The 18,512-nt window shown below is 37.4% G+C and overlaps 2 protein-coding genes across 5 annotated transcripts in view; one reads left to right on the top strand and one right to left on the bottom strand.

The window, feature by feature from the left end:
• The window catches only part of RCHY1 (ring finger and CHY zinc finger domain containing 1), a 22,066-nt gene extending 20,618 nt beyond the window's left edge, over nt 1-1,448 (bottom strand). Inside the window, exon 1 of one of the 3 annotated variants that reach the window (XR_006296169.1) lies at nt 1,159-1,448. Coding sequence is in view for 1 of the 3 variants with exons in the window: in XM_043572465.1 (XP_043428400.1) it covers nt 1,159-1,257 (99 nt within the window). In the remaining 2 variants the exon portion in view is untranslated. The remainder of the gene's footprint in view (nt 1-1,158) is intronic. The other 2 variants (XM_043572465.1, XM_043572467.1) reach the window with 2 other exon arrangements.
• THAP6 (THAP domain containing 6) lies at nt 1,374-18,512 on the top strand. Of its 2 annotated transcripts, XM_043572468.1 has the most exons (5): nt 1,374-1,481; nt 2,361-2,463; nt 3,858-4,065; nt 9,418-9,543; nt 15,765-18,512. In XM_043572468.1, the coding sequence occupies exons 2-5, from the start codon at nt 2,384-2,386 to the stop codon at nt 16,017-16,019; spliced, it is 669 nt and encodes a 222-aa protein (XP_043428403.1). In that variant the 5' UTR covers nt 1,374-1,481; nt 2,361-2,383; the 3' UTR covers nt 16,020-18,512. The 2 variants fall into 2 exon arrangements, with proteins under 2 accessions (XP_043428403.1, XP_043428404.1); XM_043572469.1 differs by lacking the exon at nt 2,361-2,463 and having other exon boundaries at nt 1,401-1,481.

The raw sequence follows: 18,512 nt of genomic DNA, 5'->3' as shown, positions 1-18,512 counted from the left end.
TTAGTTGATTACTTCCTCCTTAAAACTCTTCACTTGGCTTCTAGTATTTAAGGAAGGAGCAAGAGCGGGCAAAAAGTATTTGATACTCAGGGTCAAGTATCTCAACTCTATGAAACTCAGACATATTTATGTAGTTTCTTGGGGGAAAGGGCCAAAATGTTGAATTCAGTTCCAATCATCAAGTTTCAAACAGTAACATCAGTCAGTGGAAATGGAATCATAAGGACAGCCTTCAATTTGCTTACACAACACTTGGTGAGTGACTTTGAAAAAGTTTCATCCAGTGCTGTGGAGGAATTCACCAAGCCTGGCCTAAAGGAAGGCTTTAAGTGGTCTTTACAGGCCTCATACTTTTTTATGAAACAGTAACTCTATCAGCCCTACTGTACAAATGGAGCACCTGCTCAAAAGCACTGAGCTATCAAGGGGCAGCGCTATGACTTGTGGGTAGGGCTGTGGGACTCCAAAGCTCACGCTTTCTTAAAATCTTCAAACTGCTTCTTGCAACAACAACAAAATCAGGAAACTCTGAGCGGGTGCCCATAAAAGTTCTAGAGTGACCAGCAATTTTCCTCAAAGTAAACGGCAAAAACAAGAATATATGTATAGTAGGCACTTTCCTACACATAATCTCCTATTTAGTGGCAATCACACGGCTGGCTTTCCATGTCACAAAAGCATTTTCTCCTCGGCAGCCTGAGGTTCACTCACCGACTCTAAAACGAAGCTGGCGAGCGGTAAAACTGTTACTACAGTAGCTGAAATCGTATTCCGATTCTCCACTCGCTTACTCCTCTTTCATTACTTCATCACACACCTGAAAGTCATCCTGGGGAAAAGCCGGCCCAGGCCCGACGCTGCCTCAGTCTACTTCCCAGTAGCAAAAGACTAAACCCGTTGATACAGCGACTGATGTGCAAGCCTCGGCTCTTCCCAAGCGAAAAGGACTTTGCTTACAAAGTAAGACAAGAGTACGGGTGCGGCCTGTGGTCGCCCTGCCAAAACGTTCTCTACAGCGGGAACCCAGTTCGAGGTGGAGGAGGGATCCTGACAAACAGCTTAGCCTCTAACTTCAGCCCAAGCCTAATCGCCTGGCCCACTCCGCCCCCGCCCGACCCGGCGGCAGCCTGTATGGGAAGAGCCCATTGAAGTCATCACCTTCAGGAGACATCCTCTGTCATAGTGCTTGCAGCCCCGCCGCCCTTGCTTTTGGCCGCGGGCGCCATCTTCCCGCGCCGAGGCCGCCATCTCCTCCATCTCCCCTCAAACTCCACGGACCCTTCCCCCAGGATGGAAACCACGCCCAGAGAAGTAGCGTCACTAGCGCACCCCCTCTTGGTCACAGCAGCCAGCCGAGCTGATATGGCGGCTCAGCACGTGACCCGGGGCAGCCGGATTTCCGGTTCCCGGGGCGACGGGGAGGAAGTGAAGGGAAACGCAATCTCTGCTGTCGACGTCAGTTGCTGACTTCGCTGCTAACGGTAATAACTTAGGTTGCCTCTTCTTTCCACCCCCCCCCCGCCAGTCCCCATCGCTACTCGCCCAAGCCCTGGGCGTGGTACGGGGAGAGGTGGACCGCAGCGGCGCGGAGACGCCGGGAGGCCCCTGAGAAAGGGACGCTCTTCGGCCGCATCCGCACCTGTGACAGGGCGGCCCCTCCCTCTCCGCTTGCGGCGGCCTGGTGCCTCGAGAAAGGGGCGGAGCTCCGCCAGGCCTCCGGGCTCAGAGCGGGTACGGGCGCGCTCTGCTTTTGCAGCTGCTGCTTTTAGTCGCTCTTCATTCCTTCAAAATGTGCATTGACGTTTCCTGTATGCCAGTCACCAGCTAAGCATGGGGACAAAAAGTGAGAAAAAGTACACGCCCCACCGTGCCCTCTTGGATCTCGCAGACTGGTAAAGCAGAAAGACATTGATCACAGAATGAATCACTGACATAAATGAAGATTACAGCTTTGAGAAGTGCTAGGAAGAAGTGTGTGTTCTATGAGAGTTAATGCTGGAGGGGATCGGATTAATCTGGGTGCCAAGGAAGGCTTCCCTGGGGAAGCAACACGTGAGCTAAAAAGATGAGTAGGAGTTCGTGTGCAAAGGCCTTGTGGCATGGTGCCTGTAAAAAGGCGGAAGGGAAATGTACAAGCCTGCAAGACTGAGTCAGACGCTTCCGGGTGCGCAGTGAAAAAATGATTGGCCTTCTGAAGAGGCAAGCCCCTGGAAAATTTTTAGAGCTGTTAGTGTTGGAAGAAAATATTTGCCTTTGGCTTTCTAGCATGATTTCACATCACCCAAAACACGCTGGGAAAAGTAAACATGTTCCCCTTAGCTTTGAAATTGCTAACTCTTACCGTTTTAATTTTCTTTCAGTTCTGTTATGAGTTGCTAAAATCATGGTGAAATGTTGCTCGGCCATTGGATGTGCTTCCCGCTGTTTGCCAAATTCCAAGTTAAAAGGACTGACGTTTCACGTGTAAGATTTTGCCATAGTTAAGCCAAGTACTTCTGTTAAAAAAGCCAAAGACAGTTATACTTAATTTTTCAGTTTTGACCTTTAGTTCCCAAAGCTTTTTTAAATAAATAGCTTTTTAAGTGAATTTGAAGGGATACATTTACGTTTTTATAACTTAGTTTAAAAGTTTAAGATTCCTGTCAAGGTATCAAAGGCTAGTAAACAAAAATATCAAGCTCATTTTTGTTAATATTGTTACTTTGTGTTTTAACATACCTTCAAAGAAAGTGTTTTGCTTATATGGAGTTTACAATCTGAAGGAAGGATCTTTGCCCAAATATATTGACCTTTCTATTTAGAAATAGATCAAACTTACGTTGTAGAGAAAAAATGTAAATTACAAGTTCAGACCAAGGGTTCTTTAACAGTATTACAGGTAAGTCAAGATGATCTAATTTTAATAATTATTCATTTGCTAGAAGTTTATTTTGCTGCTTTTGTGCCAGGCACTGTGCTATGTGCTAGAGAAAGATCTGATAAGTACTTTGCTAGGTATGAGGAAATAAAAAATGAGTATGTATACCCCACCTTATTCCAAAAAAAAAGATTTGAATCAGCTTGGAAAATTACAGAAGATATGGTTATTGGTTTCCAGATCTCTCAAAATAGTTCTTTTCTCTAGAACCCCAAACTGTGCAGCTGTTGTCTGCCTTCATTCACTAAGCATTTATAGACCTGTTGTGTGTTAAATGCTGTACAAAGCAACTTTCTGATGCTGACAGAAGAATGAAAGTATGAGGTACTCTGTTCATCTGGGATCAATTCTGGGTATGGCTTCACATAGGAAAAGTCCCAAATGGTATTATCATAGATAGATGAAGGAAAATCCCCCAGTTGTGAATCTTAATGTAAGGTTGAAGTATCCCTTGAAACTTTTCTTCTTTATGATATGAGAAAAATTGAAATGAGGGCCATATGTTTGCAGCATGATTGGTGGAAAAATCTATTAAAACTGAAAGTTCTGGGGCGCCTGGGTGGCGCAGTCGGTTAAGTATCCGACTTCAGCCAGGTCACGATCTCGCGGTCCGTGAGTTCGAGCCCCGCGTCGGGCTCTGGGCTGATGGCTCAGAGCCTGGAGCCTGTTTCCGATTCTGTGTCTCCCTCTCTCTCTGCCCCTCCCCCGTTCATGCTCTGTCTCTCTCTGTCCCCAAAATAAATAAACGTTGAAAAAAAAAAATTAAAAAAAAGAAAAAAAACTGAAAGTTCTGAAAGCTTGATTCATGATGGCTTCCTGAATAGTCCATTTCCCAAGAGTAGTAACAAACTTCTCAGTGAACCAATTTAGTCACAACCTTAGTTCAAGTATATATTGACAGTGCTTAATATTAGGATACTGTTTATATGTTTTTTTCTAGATTCCCCACAGATGAAAACGTCAAAAGAAAATGGGTATTAGCCATGAAAAGACTTGATGTGAATGCTGCAGGCATCTGGGAGCCTAAAAAAGGAGACGTGTTGTGTTCAAGGCACTTTAAGAAGACAGATTTTGACAGAAGTGCTCCAAATATTAAACTGAAACCTGGAGTCATACCTTCTATCTTTGATCCCTCATCTCACTTACAGGTTTGTTTATGAGACACTGCTTAGCATCGTTACTCATTTTTTATGGTACTGCTGAAGAGCCGTCACCATTCAGGCTAACATTTTGATTGTTTGCTTATTCGTTTGAAGTCCATTTTTTGAGTTTCTAAATTTGGAAGTGACTGCTCCAGGTTTTATAATATGTAGTAGGAGTATTTTACCAGTAGCCACTCAGAAATACTGGCATGTTACAAATATTTGGTGAAGGGGACTGATTTTAGGAGTTGACATAACTCAGGATTTATATCTAAAAAAGGAGGGAAATAAGAGGGTTGGATTGAAGTTCCAAGTTGCCAGTCCTCTTCACACTGGAGCAAAAGTCAAGAGCAGAGCCAAAGTATCGAGCCAAAGTAACAGGACCAAAGTATACTTTTAGAGCCACATACATTCAAGCTTAAAGCCTAGGTAAAACTAAAAGGAAGAAAAGCAAAAGAGAGGAGAACGGGAGAATGAAAGGAGAGAAGAGGTAAGAAAAAGAAAATAAAAAGATTGTATAAGTAAAGTCTAGTTGAATTTTGTGGTTTTTTTCAGTGATATTAGTGCCACGGGTTGACTGCCTCACCCTCAGTATCTCTCTTGAGTTAAAATATGGCAAAGTGTTTCTAGACACCATAGAGTAACTGATTCCAGTGTAGAAAATTCAGGGAGAACCTATCAGTTCCCAGAACAATAGTCATGAACCTCCATTGAAAGATATCTCCTTCCTGACAGTTGGAAACAAGGGAAATACAGATGGCCTTTAACTTCTGATTTTTCAACTTTACAACAGTGCGAAAGCGATACACATTCAATAGAAACCATACTTTGAATTTTTAAGTTTCATCTTTTCCTAGGCTAGCGATACGTAATACAGCGCACATGGGAGTATGCAATACCATATTCCTGTGATGCTGGGCAGTGGGAGTAAGCTGCAGCCACAATGGTCACGAGGGTGAACAACTGATACACTGACAATCATTCTGAACCCACACAACCAGTCTGTTTTTCAGTTTCAGAACAGTATTTAATAAATTACACGAGATATCAACACTCCGTTATAAAATAGGCTTTGCATTAAATGACTTTGCCTAACTATCGGCTAATGTAAGTGTTCTGAGTATGTTTAAGGTAGGGTAGTCTAAACCATTATGTTCAGTAGGTTGGGTGTATCAAATGCCTTTTCAACTTACAATATTCTCAATTTATATAACCGTATCATAAGTCAAGGAAGATATGTAATCTGGAAGTGTACCTGCTTCGAGATGGTCTTGGTCATTTTCCAGTGCCTGAGTGAGCAAGAAGAGACTGCCTCACTCTCTCCCATGTTAATAAATTTATAATATCTTGTGCAATTTGTTATAAAGGATTTCTTTCCTTATAGCAAGGTCTCATCCAGCATTAATGTTGAGAACCTTAAGAAATGTGGGCATAATAAAATCAAACCATAAGTTACTAACTTTCAAAAACTATATCCTATAACAAAAGAAATTTTGCATTATAGGAAATTAGATGACACAAGCAAAAAGAAAATAAAAATTATCAATAATCACATAATCCAGAGATAATACTTTTAACACTTCAATGTGTATCTTTCCAGTCATTTGTATGTGTATGTTTGTATATGTATTCACCTATATTTATATATTCTTACAAAATTATAATTACACTGTACATTTGATCCTTGAAAACAGAATTTGAATGCATGGGTCTACTTATATACAGATATTTTTTAATAAATACACAGCGCAGTACTTTAAATGTATTTTCTCTTCCTTAGGATTTTAATAATATTTTCTCTACTTTATTGTAAGAATATGGTATATAATACACGTACAAAATATGTGTTAATCAACTGTTAACGGTAAGGCCTCCAACCAACAAGCATTAGGCTATTGACAGTTAAGTTTTGGGAGAGTCAAAAGTTATACACAGATTTTCAACTGTGCAGGGAGGTTGGTGTCCCTAACCCTGCATTGTTCACGGATCACCTGTATATCCTTTTCTTAATTTGCTTCCATCTCATTCCCTTCCACCCTCCCCATTCATTTCATCTCAACATTTATATAGTGTTTACTGTGTGCCAGGCACTATTCGGGGCACTTTGCATATAAACTCATTTAATCCTCATAACACCCATGTGAAAAAAATACTATTGTTATTCTCATTTTACTACTTGAGGAAACCTAGGTCCAGAGAGCTGGAATATCTTCCTCGTTGTCACACAGCTGTTCAATGGCAGAGGCTGGATTTGAGCCCAGGCATTTTGGCTTCAGAGTCCATTGTTTTCTGTTTTTGTTTTTGTTTTGTTTTTTAGAGAGAGAGTGCATGAGCAGGGGGAGGGACAGAGGGAGAGAGAGAGAAGGTGCCATGCCCAGTAGGTGCCATGCCCAGCACAGAGCCCGATGTAGGGCTCAATCACACGACTAGGAGAAGATCACGACCTGAACCAAAATCAAGAGTCAGACTCTTAACTGACTGAAGCCACCCAGGTGCCCCTAGAGTCCACTGTTAACTGCTGCTTTCCATGATGCTAAATATTTTTCCACAACAATGGCTCTCAAACTTTAGCCTACATAAGAATTATCCAGGGAGCTTGTTTAAAATGGAGAATCGGGGCGCCTGGGTGGCGCAGTCGGTTAAGCGTCCGACTTCAGCCAGGTCACGAGCTCGCGGTCTGTGAGTTCGAGCCCCGCGTCGGGCTCTGGGCTGATGGCTCAGAGCCTGGAGCCTGTTTCCGACTCTGTGTCTCCCTCTCTCTCTGCCCCTCCCCCGTTCATGCTCTGTCTCTCTCTGTCCCAAAAATAAATAAACGTTGAAAAATAAAATAAAATGAAATGAAATGAAAATGAAATGAAATGAAATGAAATGGAGAATCATGTGGCCCAGAGAATTTGACTCACTGAGTTTGTGCTGGAGTCCAGAAACCTGCACTTTTTTTTTAAGTTTATTTATTTTGAGACACAGAGAAAGCACAAGCGGGGAAAGGGCAGAGAGGGAGAGAGAAAGACAAGAGAATCCCAAGCAGGTTCCACATTGTCAGTGTGGTACCCAGTGCGGGGCTCGAACTCACTAACCACATGATCATACACTGAGCCAAAATCAAGAGTTGGACACTTAAACAACTGAGCCATCCAGGAGCCCCTAAGAAGGCTGCATTTTTTTAACAGGCACCCCACACAATTGTCTTGCAGATCTATGGATCATATTTTTAAGAGAAACCTGTGTAGAACATCAATTTTTTAAACTAAATTTACTGAAATACAGTATCTATATGGAAAAGCGCACACATCATAAGTGTACTGAGCAATAAGTTGTCATAAAGTGAATATACTCATGTAACTCTCTTCATACCAAGATATAAAATAGTATCAGCACCCAGAAACCTCTTCATACTCTTTGGCAGTCACTACAGCCCCAAAGGTAACTACTATCCTGACTTCTGTCACCATCAGTTATATAAATGAACTCAGACAGTATGTACTCTGACTTGCTTAGCTCAGCATTTTGTTTGTGTGATTCATCCATGTTGTAGTATGTGATAATAGTCCATTCATTTTCTCTGCATTATAGTATTCTATTGTTTAAATAAACTTTCACCATTCTACTATTGACAAACATTTAGGTCGTTTTCACTTTGGAGCTATTATGAATGGTGCAACTATGAATGTTTTTGTCCATGTCTTTTGGTGCACTTAGGTTCACATTTCTGCAGAGTATATGTACAATTCTCTTAAAAGTGGAACTACTGGGTCCTAGGGATGTGTGTGTTCAGCTTGAGCTGATACTGCTGTAGTTTTTCCAAAGTGGTTTTGCCAATTTGTAGTCTCACCATCTGCATGTAAGTGTTCCTCTGGTTCTATATCCTTGTCAATACCTGGTGGTATTGGTTTTATGGAACATTTTAGTGACCATGTAGCAATGGATCTTATGTATGAACAGTGGTTTATGTAACCCAATCACTATTGTATATAGGTTATCATCTTTTACTATTTTAAATTAACACTGTGATGAACATAATTCTAGCCAAATCTTTGTACTTATCCTTATTTCCTCAAACCAAATTCCTGGAAATAAAATTGTTAGATCAAAGATTATACACATTTTTAAAGCCTTTGCTTTTGAATCAGATCCCCAAAGGCCCACCAGAAAGCTTGTACCAATCTTCTTCCCAGTAGCTATGCATGAAAGTGTCCATCCACCCTAATCCTCAGTGTAAGTTGTGTTTTTAAACCTTTGTTAAAATTGATAGGCAAAAGTGGCATTTTATTGTTTTATTTTTGAATATTGGTGAGTCTCCACATTTTTTCATATGTTTGTTAGACGTTTGTATTTTTTGTGAGTTACTTATTTGGGTCCTCTGCTATTTTCATCTTTTTTAAACTACATGTAAAAACACTGTACATTGAAGATACAAATCATTTAACTGCCATCTGTGTTGCATTTACTTTTTTTTTTATAATTTTATTTATTTTTTAATGTTTATTTTTTTTTGAGAGAGAAAGTGTGTGTGAGCAGGGGAGGGGCAGAGAGAGGGAGACACGAATCCAAAGCAGGCTCCGGGCTCTGAACCATTAGCACAGAGCCTGATGCGGGGCTTGAATTCACGAACCACAAGATCATGACCTGAGCTGGTCAGACACTTAACCGACTGAGCCACCCAGGTGCCCCATGTGTTATAGTTACTTTTTGTCATTTGTCTTTAGTACTAATTATCACATTGGTTTGGTATTTTTTGTTTTGTTTGAAGTTCAGACTTCTTTTTTAAATAGTATGTTGTATATTTTTTATTGAATTGTCCGACTTTAGCCTTCCCCACCTTAAGATTATATAAATATTTGCTGATTTTTTCTAGTTCCTAAGGGTTTTCATTTGTACATAAATTTTCAGTACTAAAATTTCATCATGATTTATTATATATAAAGGATGTAACTATTTTTCTTAATTCATTTTTACATGATTTATAGCCTTTTTCCACTTATTTAGAATGCCATTTTTTATCTTAACACCTTTTATACACTTGATATATTTACAGATTTTTCTGTCTCATCTTAGGAGAGTAGCACACTACTTTAACTGTTGTTATTGGGTAATATATCTTTAATAAGTGGTAGAACGTATTCTTTCTCAATACCACTCTCTTTTTTTTTTTTTTTTAGGAAAATTTGTGTTTCTAGATGAACTTTAGAATTATTTTCAGGAAGTTCCTTTAATCTCAGAGAAATTTAAAATTTACTGAGTTTTTAGAGCAATTTCATGAAAAGAAATATTAATTCCACTACACAAAGTAGAGAAGGAATAAAAATGTAAGAAAGGACAGAAGTATCTACAATGATTTTTATTAACTCTTCTTAACAGGGGAAAAAAGAAAAACTTCATTCTAGAAAAAACTTCACCCTCAAAATTCTTCCAGTCACAAACCACAATCACCAGCTTGTTGGTGCTTCCTCATGTACTGAAGAATTCCAATCTCAGTTCACTTTTGTAAGTAAAATTACTTACTGAACTAACGTTGATATTTTTAAGGTAATACGTCTTCTCCATTAGGATTAAACTAGAGGTTTAGGCATTTGAGGGTTTTTTTAAGTTTACTTATTTTGAGAGAGAGCCTACCCAAGTGTGCACGTACACGTGCATGAATGGGGGAGGGGCAGAGAAAGGGAGGGAGAGAATCCCAAGCAGATGCCATGCTGTCAGTGTGGAGCTAGAGGTGGGGCTGAGCCCCACAAACCATGAGATCATGACCTAAGCTTAACCAACTATGCCACCCAGGTACCCTGACATTAATATATATGTGTTATATATATATTAAATATGTATTATGTTATATATTATATATACATAATTATATATCTATATAATGTTATATATTATGTATACATAATTATATATATGTACATGTATATATGTGTATATGTATTTGTATATATATATATATATATAAATATGTTATATAAATATATAAAATGCCCAAAAATAGTGTTTCCCAGAGCCATTATAATTTTTATATATGGGATAATAATATACAGGTAGTTAATCCTTTGGTTGCATATTTAGTTCAAAGAGTGCTTTCATACAGCTATTTTTTACCAAGAAAATGCAATAATCCCTTTGAGTACTATATTTTCTACATGGAAACATCTAATAAAAAATATAGTCACATCTTTAGGTTTTCTTAAAGAACAGTCATACATACACAGTTTTCAAGCTTGCATTATTTATTCATCTCCTTGCATACTCATATTAGAGCCACACCTAGAATCCAGGTCTGTTTTACTTTCTTGATTACCATCGCTTCATAGTAATACTTGAAATAGGGCAGTGTTTGTCTTCCAACTTTGTTAATTTTCAAATATTCTAGATCTTTTGCATTTTCATATGAATTTTTAGAATCTTTTCTTTTTTTAATGTTTATTTACTTTTGAGAAAGACAGTGCAAGCAGGGGAGGGGCAGAGAGAGAGAGAGGCAGACACAGAATCTGAAGCAGGCTCCAGGCTCTGAGCTTTCAGCACAGAGCCCGACACGGGGCTTGAACTCACGAACTGCAAGATCATGACCAGTCATGATCAAGATCAGTCAGCCGCTTAACTGACTGAGCCACCCAGGTGCCCCTAGAATCATTTTGTAACAATTTCTACAAAAACGCCTACTGGAATTTTAGCTGGGTTGTGTTGTATGTACAGATTCATTTGAGAAGAATTGACATCCTAATGAAACTGTTTTAAGTCTTTGAACCTGTGAACTCATTATATCTCTGCATTTATTCAGGTCTTTAACTTCTCTCAACAATGTTTTGTAGTTTTCAGTGTATAGGTCTTTCATTTTGTCAGATTTATCCCTAAGTATTATATGTGTTTGGATGCTATTACAAATGGTGTTGTTTTGTTTGGTTTACTGATAGTATATGGAAGTTGATTTTTGTATGCTGATTTTGTACTTGGCAAACTTGTAAACTCATATATTAATTATGCTTTTTTGTAAAGGCTGTTATATTTTCTACATAATCATGTTGTCTGTCATTAAAGATAGTTTTAATTTTTCCTTTCTAATATGGATGCCTCATTTCTTTCCTGCAATATTTATTGGACTGCTTTGAACCTCCAGGGCTTTGCTGAATAGAGAACACTGAGAGCTGATCTCCATGCTTTGCTCCTGATTTTAGGAAGAAGACATTCAGTCTTTCACCACTGAATATGATGTTAACTGTAGGTTTTTCATAAATGCTTTTATCAGGTTGAGGAAGTGCCTTTCTGTTCCTAGTTTGCTGAAAGTTTTTTATCAGAAATGAATGTTAGTTTTGTCGAACACTTTTTCTGTGTCTATTGAGGTTTTCTATGGTTTTTCTTTTTTAGTTTGGGAAAAATGATTAGTTATATCAATTGATGTTTGAATATTAAACCAACCTCAGAATAAACTCAACTTCTTCATGGTGTGTTATCCTCTTATATATTGTTGAATTGGATTTATTAAAATTTTGTTTAGAATCTTTTCTTGTATGTTCAGTAGGGATATTGACCTGTAGTTTTCTTTCCTTGTAATATTTTTGTCTGGCTTAGAATCAGAATAATGCTGACCTTAATGAAAAAGTTGGAAAATATTGCCTCCTTTTTTGATTTTCTGAAAGAGTTTGTATAGATTTAATGTTATTTCTTCCATAAGTATTTGGTAGAATACTCCAGTTAAACTATCAGGGTGTGTGATTTTGTAGGTAAGGTTTTTTTTGGTAGCTTGTATCTTGCAAGGGATTTGTCCCATTTTATCTCAGTTGTCAAGTTTAACAGCTTAAAATTGTTCATAATATTGGCTTACTGTCCTTTTTAATATATGTAGAATTTGTAGTGATATCATCTCTCCCATTTCTGATATTGGCAATTTGTTTCTGTTCTTTTTTATTGCTGATCAGTCTACCTAGAGATTTGTCAGTTTTATTGATCTTGTTAAAGAACTAGCTTCCATTGATTTTCTCACTTTTTTTTGTTTTTGTTTTCTACTTCAGTGATTTCCATTCATCTTTACTATTTGCTTTTTCTATTTATTCCAGTAAAATTTGCTCATCTTTTTCTAGTTTCTTAAAATGAAAGCTAAGGTCATTGACTTGAGACATTCCTTTATAATGTAGGCATTTAGTGGTATTAATTTCTCCCTAGGTGTTGCTTTAGCAACACTCCATAAATGTTTTCATTTTCATTTAGTTCAGAAAACTTTCAAATTCCATTTTTATTTGTTCTTTGACCCATGAGTTATTTAGAAGTGTGTGTGTGCCCTGTAGTTTCCAAATACTGGGGAATTTTCCAGATGTCTTTCTATTAATGTGCCTAATTTAATTCTGTGGTAGTCAGAATACATTGTATGGCTTGAAATTGCTTGAGATGTTTTTAAATTTATTGAGATTTATAGTCTCTAATATAGCCTGTCTTGGCAAATGTTCTGTGTGCATTTGCAAAGAATGTGCATTCTGCTGATGTTACCTAGAATGTTTTAGAAATATCAAGACTGTTGTTCAAGATTTTATCCTTACTAAATTTCTGTCTACTTGTTCTGTTATTGAGAGAGGAGTTTAACTTTCTGTTGTAACTATGTATTTGTCTAATTCTCCTTGAACTTGTCAGTTTTTACTCATTACATTTTGCAGCACTGTGATTGAGTGCTAATATCTAGGATTGTTTTGTCTTGTTAATTTAATCCCTTTATTATTAGGAAATGACCTTCCCTGGTAATGTTCTTTAGTCTGAAATCTATTTTTCTGATAGCAGTATATCCACTCTAGTTTCCTTTTTCTTTAGTGTTATATGGGTGTACAGATGGTCCCCAACTTATGATGATTCAACTCATGATTTTTCAGCTTTCCAATAGTGCAAAATGAATAAGGCATTCAGTAGAAGCCATATTTTAAGTTTCTAATTTTTGTCTTTTCCTGGGCCAGCGATATGGAGTACTATACTCTTTTGTGATGCTGGACAGTAGCAGCAAGCCACAGCTCCCAGTCAGCCATGCAGCCACAAGGGTGAACAACCAACACACTTGCAACCATTCTGTGCCCATACAACCATTGTATTTTTCACTTCCAATACAGTATTCAATAAATGACATGAGATATTCAATACTTTATTATAAAATAGGTCTTGTGAGACCCATCATAAGTGGAGGAAGATCTGTATCTTTTTCTACTCTTTTACTTTAAACCTATTTGGGACTTTTTGAAGTACATGTTTCTTTTAGGGAGCTTATACTGTTGGGTCTTGATTTTTTAATCTTATCTAGTCATTTCAGCCTTTTAATTGGGTTATTTAGACCATTTTCACTTAGTGTATTGATCCTGTTTGGTTTCCTACATGTTCCATTTGTTCTTTGTTTTTTAACAACAAATTATCTATTTTTTAACAATAAATTATCTTTTAAAGAGATATAAATAATAAGAAAAAATCTGTATACATTACCTGTGTAGTGGCCATTGCCAGGGCTTTTCATTCCTTTGCATAAGTCCATATTTCCATCTGGCATCATTCTGTCTGAAGCATTTTAACATTTCTTATAAAGCAGCTTTGCTGGGGATGAATTCTTTCAGCTTTTATATTTCTGAAAGAAGTCATTATTTAGTCTTCGTGTTTGAAAGATTTTTCATTGGGTATCAAATCCTAGATTGATAGTTTTGGAGATTTTTTTATTTGTTTTTAGTTCTTCAGAGATTATTCTCATAGGCTTCATTTCTAATGAAAAATCTGTCCTCTATATCCTCTATACATTCTGTATCCTCTAACATGTCTCTTTTTCTTTTTTTTTTTTTTTGGCTTTTAAGAATTTTTCTTTCCCAGTGGTTTGAATAATTCGATTATGATATATATAGTTCAGTCTTCATATTTCTCATGCTTGGGATTTTTGAGCTTCTTTATCGGTGGGTTTATAGTTTTCATCAAATTTGGAAAAATTTTGAAGACTCATGGAGTCTTCAGGTATTTCATTCTACCTCAACTTTTCTTTCCATTGCTTCAGGGATCCTGATTACATGTATATTAGGCTAGCTGAGTCATGCTACCACTCACTGATGCTCTGCTAATTTTTTGTTTTTTTCTGAGTTTGTTTTTCAATACTCCCTTTTCTCTCTGTAGTCTGTTCTGGATGGTTCATATTGCTGTATCTTCACTTTCACTAATATGCTATTCCCCCCAATGTATTTTTCACCTCAACACGTTGTAAATTTTACCTCTAGGTGTTCTGTTTGATTCTTTTTTATATCTTTCGTTCTCTCCCTAACTTCTTGAACATATAGAATATTATTTTAATAACCTTAATTCTTTTATCTGGTAATTCCATCTTTTGTATAAATTCTTGATTATTTTCCATTGACTGGTTTATGGTTCATGTTGTCCTACTTCTTTGCATACTTGGTAGATGTTGTGTGCCACACATTGTGAATTTTACTTTGCTGGATGCTAGATATTTTTGTGTCTTGTATTTTTGAGCTTTATTCTGGGATACCACAAAATTATTTGGAAACAGTTTGATCCTTTCAGGTTTTATTAGGCAGGACCAGGAGAATGTTCAGTTTAGGGCTATTTGTTCTCCACTGCTGGAGCAAGACCCTTTTGTATGCTCTCCTCAATGCCCCATGAACCTTGAAATTTTCTGATCTGGAAGGGGTGGGAAAAGTGGCCATGCCATCGGAGCACAGGGCACTCCTGGTCTTCTCTGGTCATTCTTTCTTCAGCCTTGAGCAGTTTCCTGCCTGTGTGCACTGAATACTAGAAGGGGAGCCTCTAAGGATCTTCAGAGTTCTCTCTTGGTCTTCCTGGATGCTTCACACAATCTTCTCAATCTACTAAGCTCTGCCTGGGTTTCCCCTCCATGCACTGAGGCATACACACTCTCCCAAGACAGTAAGCTGGGGCAGTCAGTCATAGGGTTCACCTCTTAGTTTGCATGTCTCCAGGATTGCTGCCTTCCCTGCCTGATCTCTGTTATCTTCATAACGTTTTTTATGTCTTTTGGCCCTATGTCGGGTTTTTTAGATAGGAATCAATTCAGTCTCTGTCATACTGGCCAGAAGCAAATGTTCTCTTTAGTAATTTTAATAGTGAGTAACAGCTTTTCAAAATTATTTTATAGTGCCTTTTTAAGATCTGTTAGTGTTACTTTCCCTATTTTCAATTGAAAAAAAGTATACCCAGCAAACTTAAGCATAACCATAATAAATATTGAAAGAGCTTAAATTCTGTCTCCAAAAACCCAAAACCAAGGTCCTCGCTAAATAAAAACACTCAACCTGAGGACCTGCTCCAGTGCTCCTTTTTTGTCATCACCTTTAAAATGAGATATTTATCAAAATAAAATAAAATCGTTAAAAGTTTAACAACATAAGATTTTTGGGTAGGTAAAACTTAAACTTAGCAGCGCCACGCCTAGGGAACAAAAGCTGGATAGTCATTACAGGTGTCATGTTCATAGCAAATACTTACCCCAATAAGCAGTGCTTCCCATCAATAGATATTGTACCCCTCATGTTATTCCTAGCCTTAGATAAAGGGGGAAGTCTCTGGGCACCCAAAATACTGCTTCCACCCCCATCCTCTTCCTGTGTTCTTTAAACCTCTAAGTATCACCAACTTAAAGATACCTAATCATCGTAAGAAACAGCTGAGGCCTAGCTAAAAACTTTTATCTAACTACTTGTCTCTCCAGTTTAATAACTTGGTGTTTATGTTTTTAGGAACATAGCTACAGTGTAATGGACAGTCCAAAGAAACTTAAGCATAAATTAGATCATGTGATCAGCGAGCTAGAGGATACCAAGAAAAGTCTGCGGAATGTTTTAGACCGAGAAAAACGTTTCCAAAAATCATTGAGGAAGACAATCAGGGAATTAAAAGATGAATGTCTCATCAGCCAAGAAACAGCAAATAGACTGGAAGCTTTCTGTTGGGAGTGTTGTCAGGAGAGCATAGAAAGAGACTATATTTCATGAAATAATTCCATGTTATATTCTACCTAAAGTTAACATTGGTACAGGTTTTTAGAAAGTAATTCTTGTTTACCATCATTAAATATCCATCATTTAGAGTGCTTCTTTGGGTCTTCTGTAGCATTATACATTTAGTTGTTATTCAAAGACTTTGTTTTAAAGATTTATAGAAATTTGTGCTGGTTATCATGTTTTTGTGTGATATGTGACAATTACGTTTTTATAGACCTAAACTAGTGCCAGTTCACTATTGTAAGATGTTAAAAGCTTAAAAAGATTCCACAGGACTTAGGAAATGAGGTCAAATTAGTCTCATTCAACAATGGTAGTAGGAATTGGACACTGCTTTGACAGCATCAGATTTTTGGCTCAAAGGAGTACCTTTACTTGTATGTACTTTATGGTAAGTACAATGAATTATACTTTAAATGTACTTTACTATAAAGCAGAATTCATTTATAACACATGTCCACCTTGGATCCAATCCAGGGTGCTTTTGTTAATAATAACAAAAGATTACACGGCATCCCATAGTACTGACCCTGAGAATAGCATATGGTACAGATCTGTTGGCTTTTAAAGTTGTTCAGAGCCAAGTTGAGAAGACCTCTGATGAGGTCACAGTTTTCAGTACGGTACATCATTCCTCCTCCGTCTTCTTGGCTAGGAGCACTTTCATATAAACCAGCAGAGGTTTAAAAAGCAAACAAAAAAAAAGTGGGGGGGTCATAAATCTGATTTTTAAATGGTTGGTTGCTGACAGTTGTTCTGAACATTTTGTTTCATTATGAAGGAATCCTTTCAAAACCTAAATGCTAGTACTAGCTGAATATTTTTAAAGTTGCTTTGTATTTTACAGAAAGTAATGTTGCCGGCATTTCTAAAATACAAAATGTTGGTGAAATCATTAAAAAATTGTGACTCTTCCAGTTGTAATAGGAATTGGAGAAAGGGTTAGAATATTTTACTGTAATTAGGAGAGTAGATTACTGCCCAAAGGCTTTTATTTAAAGAAATAGCTAAGTAAAGCAGCAGCTTTAGAATAGCTTCTTACTGAATATACACAAGAATGACTCTTAGCTATTTTCTGATCCAAGTGTCAGAAATTTAGCTTTTCTCCTAATTTCTTATTAAAAACAACTGAAATTTAGAGTCATAAATTGTGAATTAGAATAAAAATTACTAGCTCAAAACCAAACTCTACTTTGAAGCACATGTACATATTCAAACCACATTCAGATGTGTATGCTCTAGTAGTTAGAATTTGAGTATCAGTTGTTTCCATGTGTTAACTAGAAATGAATCGCAGTTTGTGCTAAAATTTTCATGGAAATTTTATTTGTGTTATATTGTCAGCAAGGATATGGTCACTTGAATTTCCTTTGTATTCAAGAATATTCTATGTGTTGATGTATGTTATATTTTTATGTAGGTTTTAAACCTTCCTCTGAATTGGAATCTTCCCCACATTTGAGAGGTCAGCATTATGCTAAGAAGAAACACTGAGGTCATGTCTTTTTACTTCCTAAAAAAAAATCTCATTAGCTACCCGTTATTTATTTTAGTTATTTAATTTTGAATAATGGACATTCTAATGGAAAGTTTGGGTACGATCTTAGATTTTATGGAGGTACTATGATAGAGATGGAAACTATTTCTGAGTATAAAAATTAAAGTCAGTGGACAATAGAGAAAAGTAGGATAGATCCAAACACAGTATGTCTACATTCAAGCTCTCTACTGGCTGCTTGGAATAATTCAAGCCTGGGAGACCTTTCCAAGAGTCCAATCCCAATCTGTGCCACAATCACAGTTGTCACGGTCACCTTTGCTCACCGTGAACTCAGCCCTTGTCGTCTTTGTCATTGGTCTTAGTGTCACTGAGAGATAAGTAACTGAGAGCAAAATCTTGGTATCATCAAGCACCCGGAGCTACCCATTTGCTCTTTATTCTTACAGAGAAATGATTACCAACAGAAATCTGACATAAGAAACAGGGTTCTCCCCACCTGCCACCCAGAACAAATGCCTGGATGCAGCAAATACCTCAGTTCCCTCTTCCAGATATTCCAGCCTAGCTCAGTGAGAAACTGTCCTGTGCAGAGCAAGCCAGTGACCCCATCCAGAGGTTTCTCAAGCAGCTGAGACCAGTCTGAGGGTTTCGCTTTGCTTTAAAGCTTGGAGTAGCCTCTGGATCCTGGAACAAACCAATACACCAGTTCAAAAGGACTTAACGTGGCATTTTTCTCCATATCAAGTTTAAATCTCTGGAAATAGACTTTGGTTGCTAAAGATAATCACAATTATACCACAGCCTTTGAGAAAAGATGAAATGTATTAAAATATGTAGTTTTAATAAAAAGGTAAAATATTACAGAAATAATTGAGTGTAGAATACATTATACATTTGGAAAATAAAATATTTTCTCCAGTAATGTGCTGTATGTGGTTTTTATACAGTTATCCAATAAAATGAGCAGAGAAAAATGAAGAGTA

The sequence above is a fragment of the Prionailurus bengalensis genome, chromosome B1 (genome assembly GCF_016509475.1).
Source record: "Prionailurus bengalensis isolate Pbe53 chromosome B1, Fcat_Pben_1.1_paternal_pri, whole genome shotgun sequence".
Lineage (NCBI taxonomy): Eukaryota > Metazoa > Chordata > Mammalia > Carnivora > Felidae > Prionailurus > Prionailurus bengalensis.
The sequence above is the reverse complement of the archived record's forward strand: the minus strand, read 5'-3'. Positions and strand labels throughout refer to the sequence as shown.

Coding starts and splice junctions, on each gene's coding strand:
- THAP6 (XM_043572468.1), top strand. CDS start 2,384: ATGGTGAAATGTTGCTCGGCCATTGGATGTGCTTCCCGCTGTTTGCCA. Junction 2,464..3,857: donor AAAGGACTGACGTTTCACGT/GTAAGATTTTGC, acceptor GTTTTTTTCTAG/ATTCCCCACAGATGAAAACG. Junction 9,544..15,764: donor TCCAATCTCAGTTCACTTTT/GTAAGTAAAATT, acceptor TTATGTTTTTAG/GAACATAGCTACAGTGTAAT.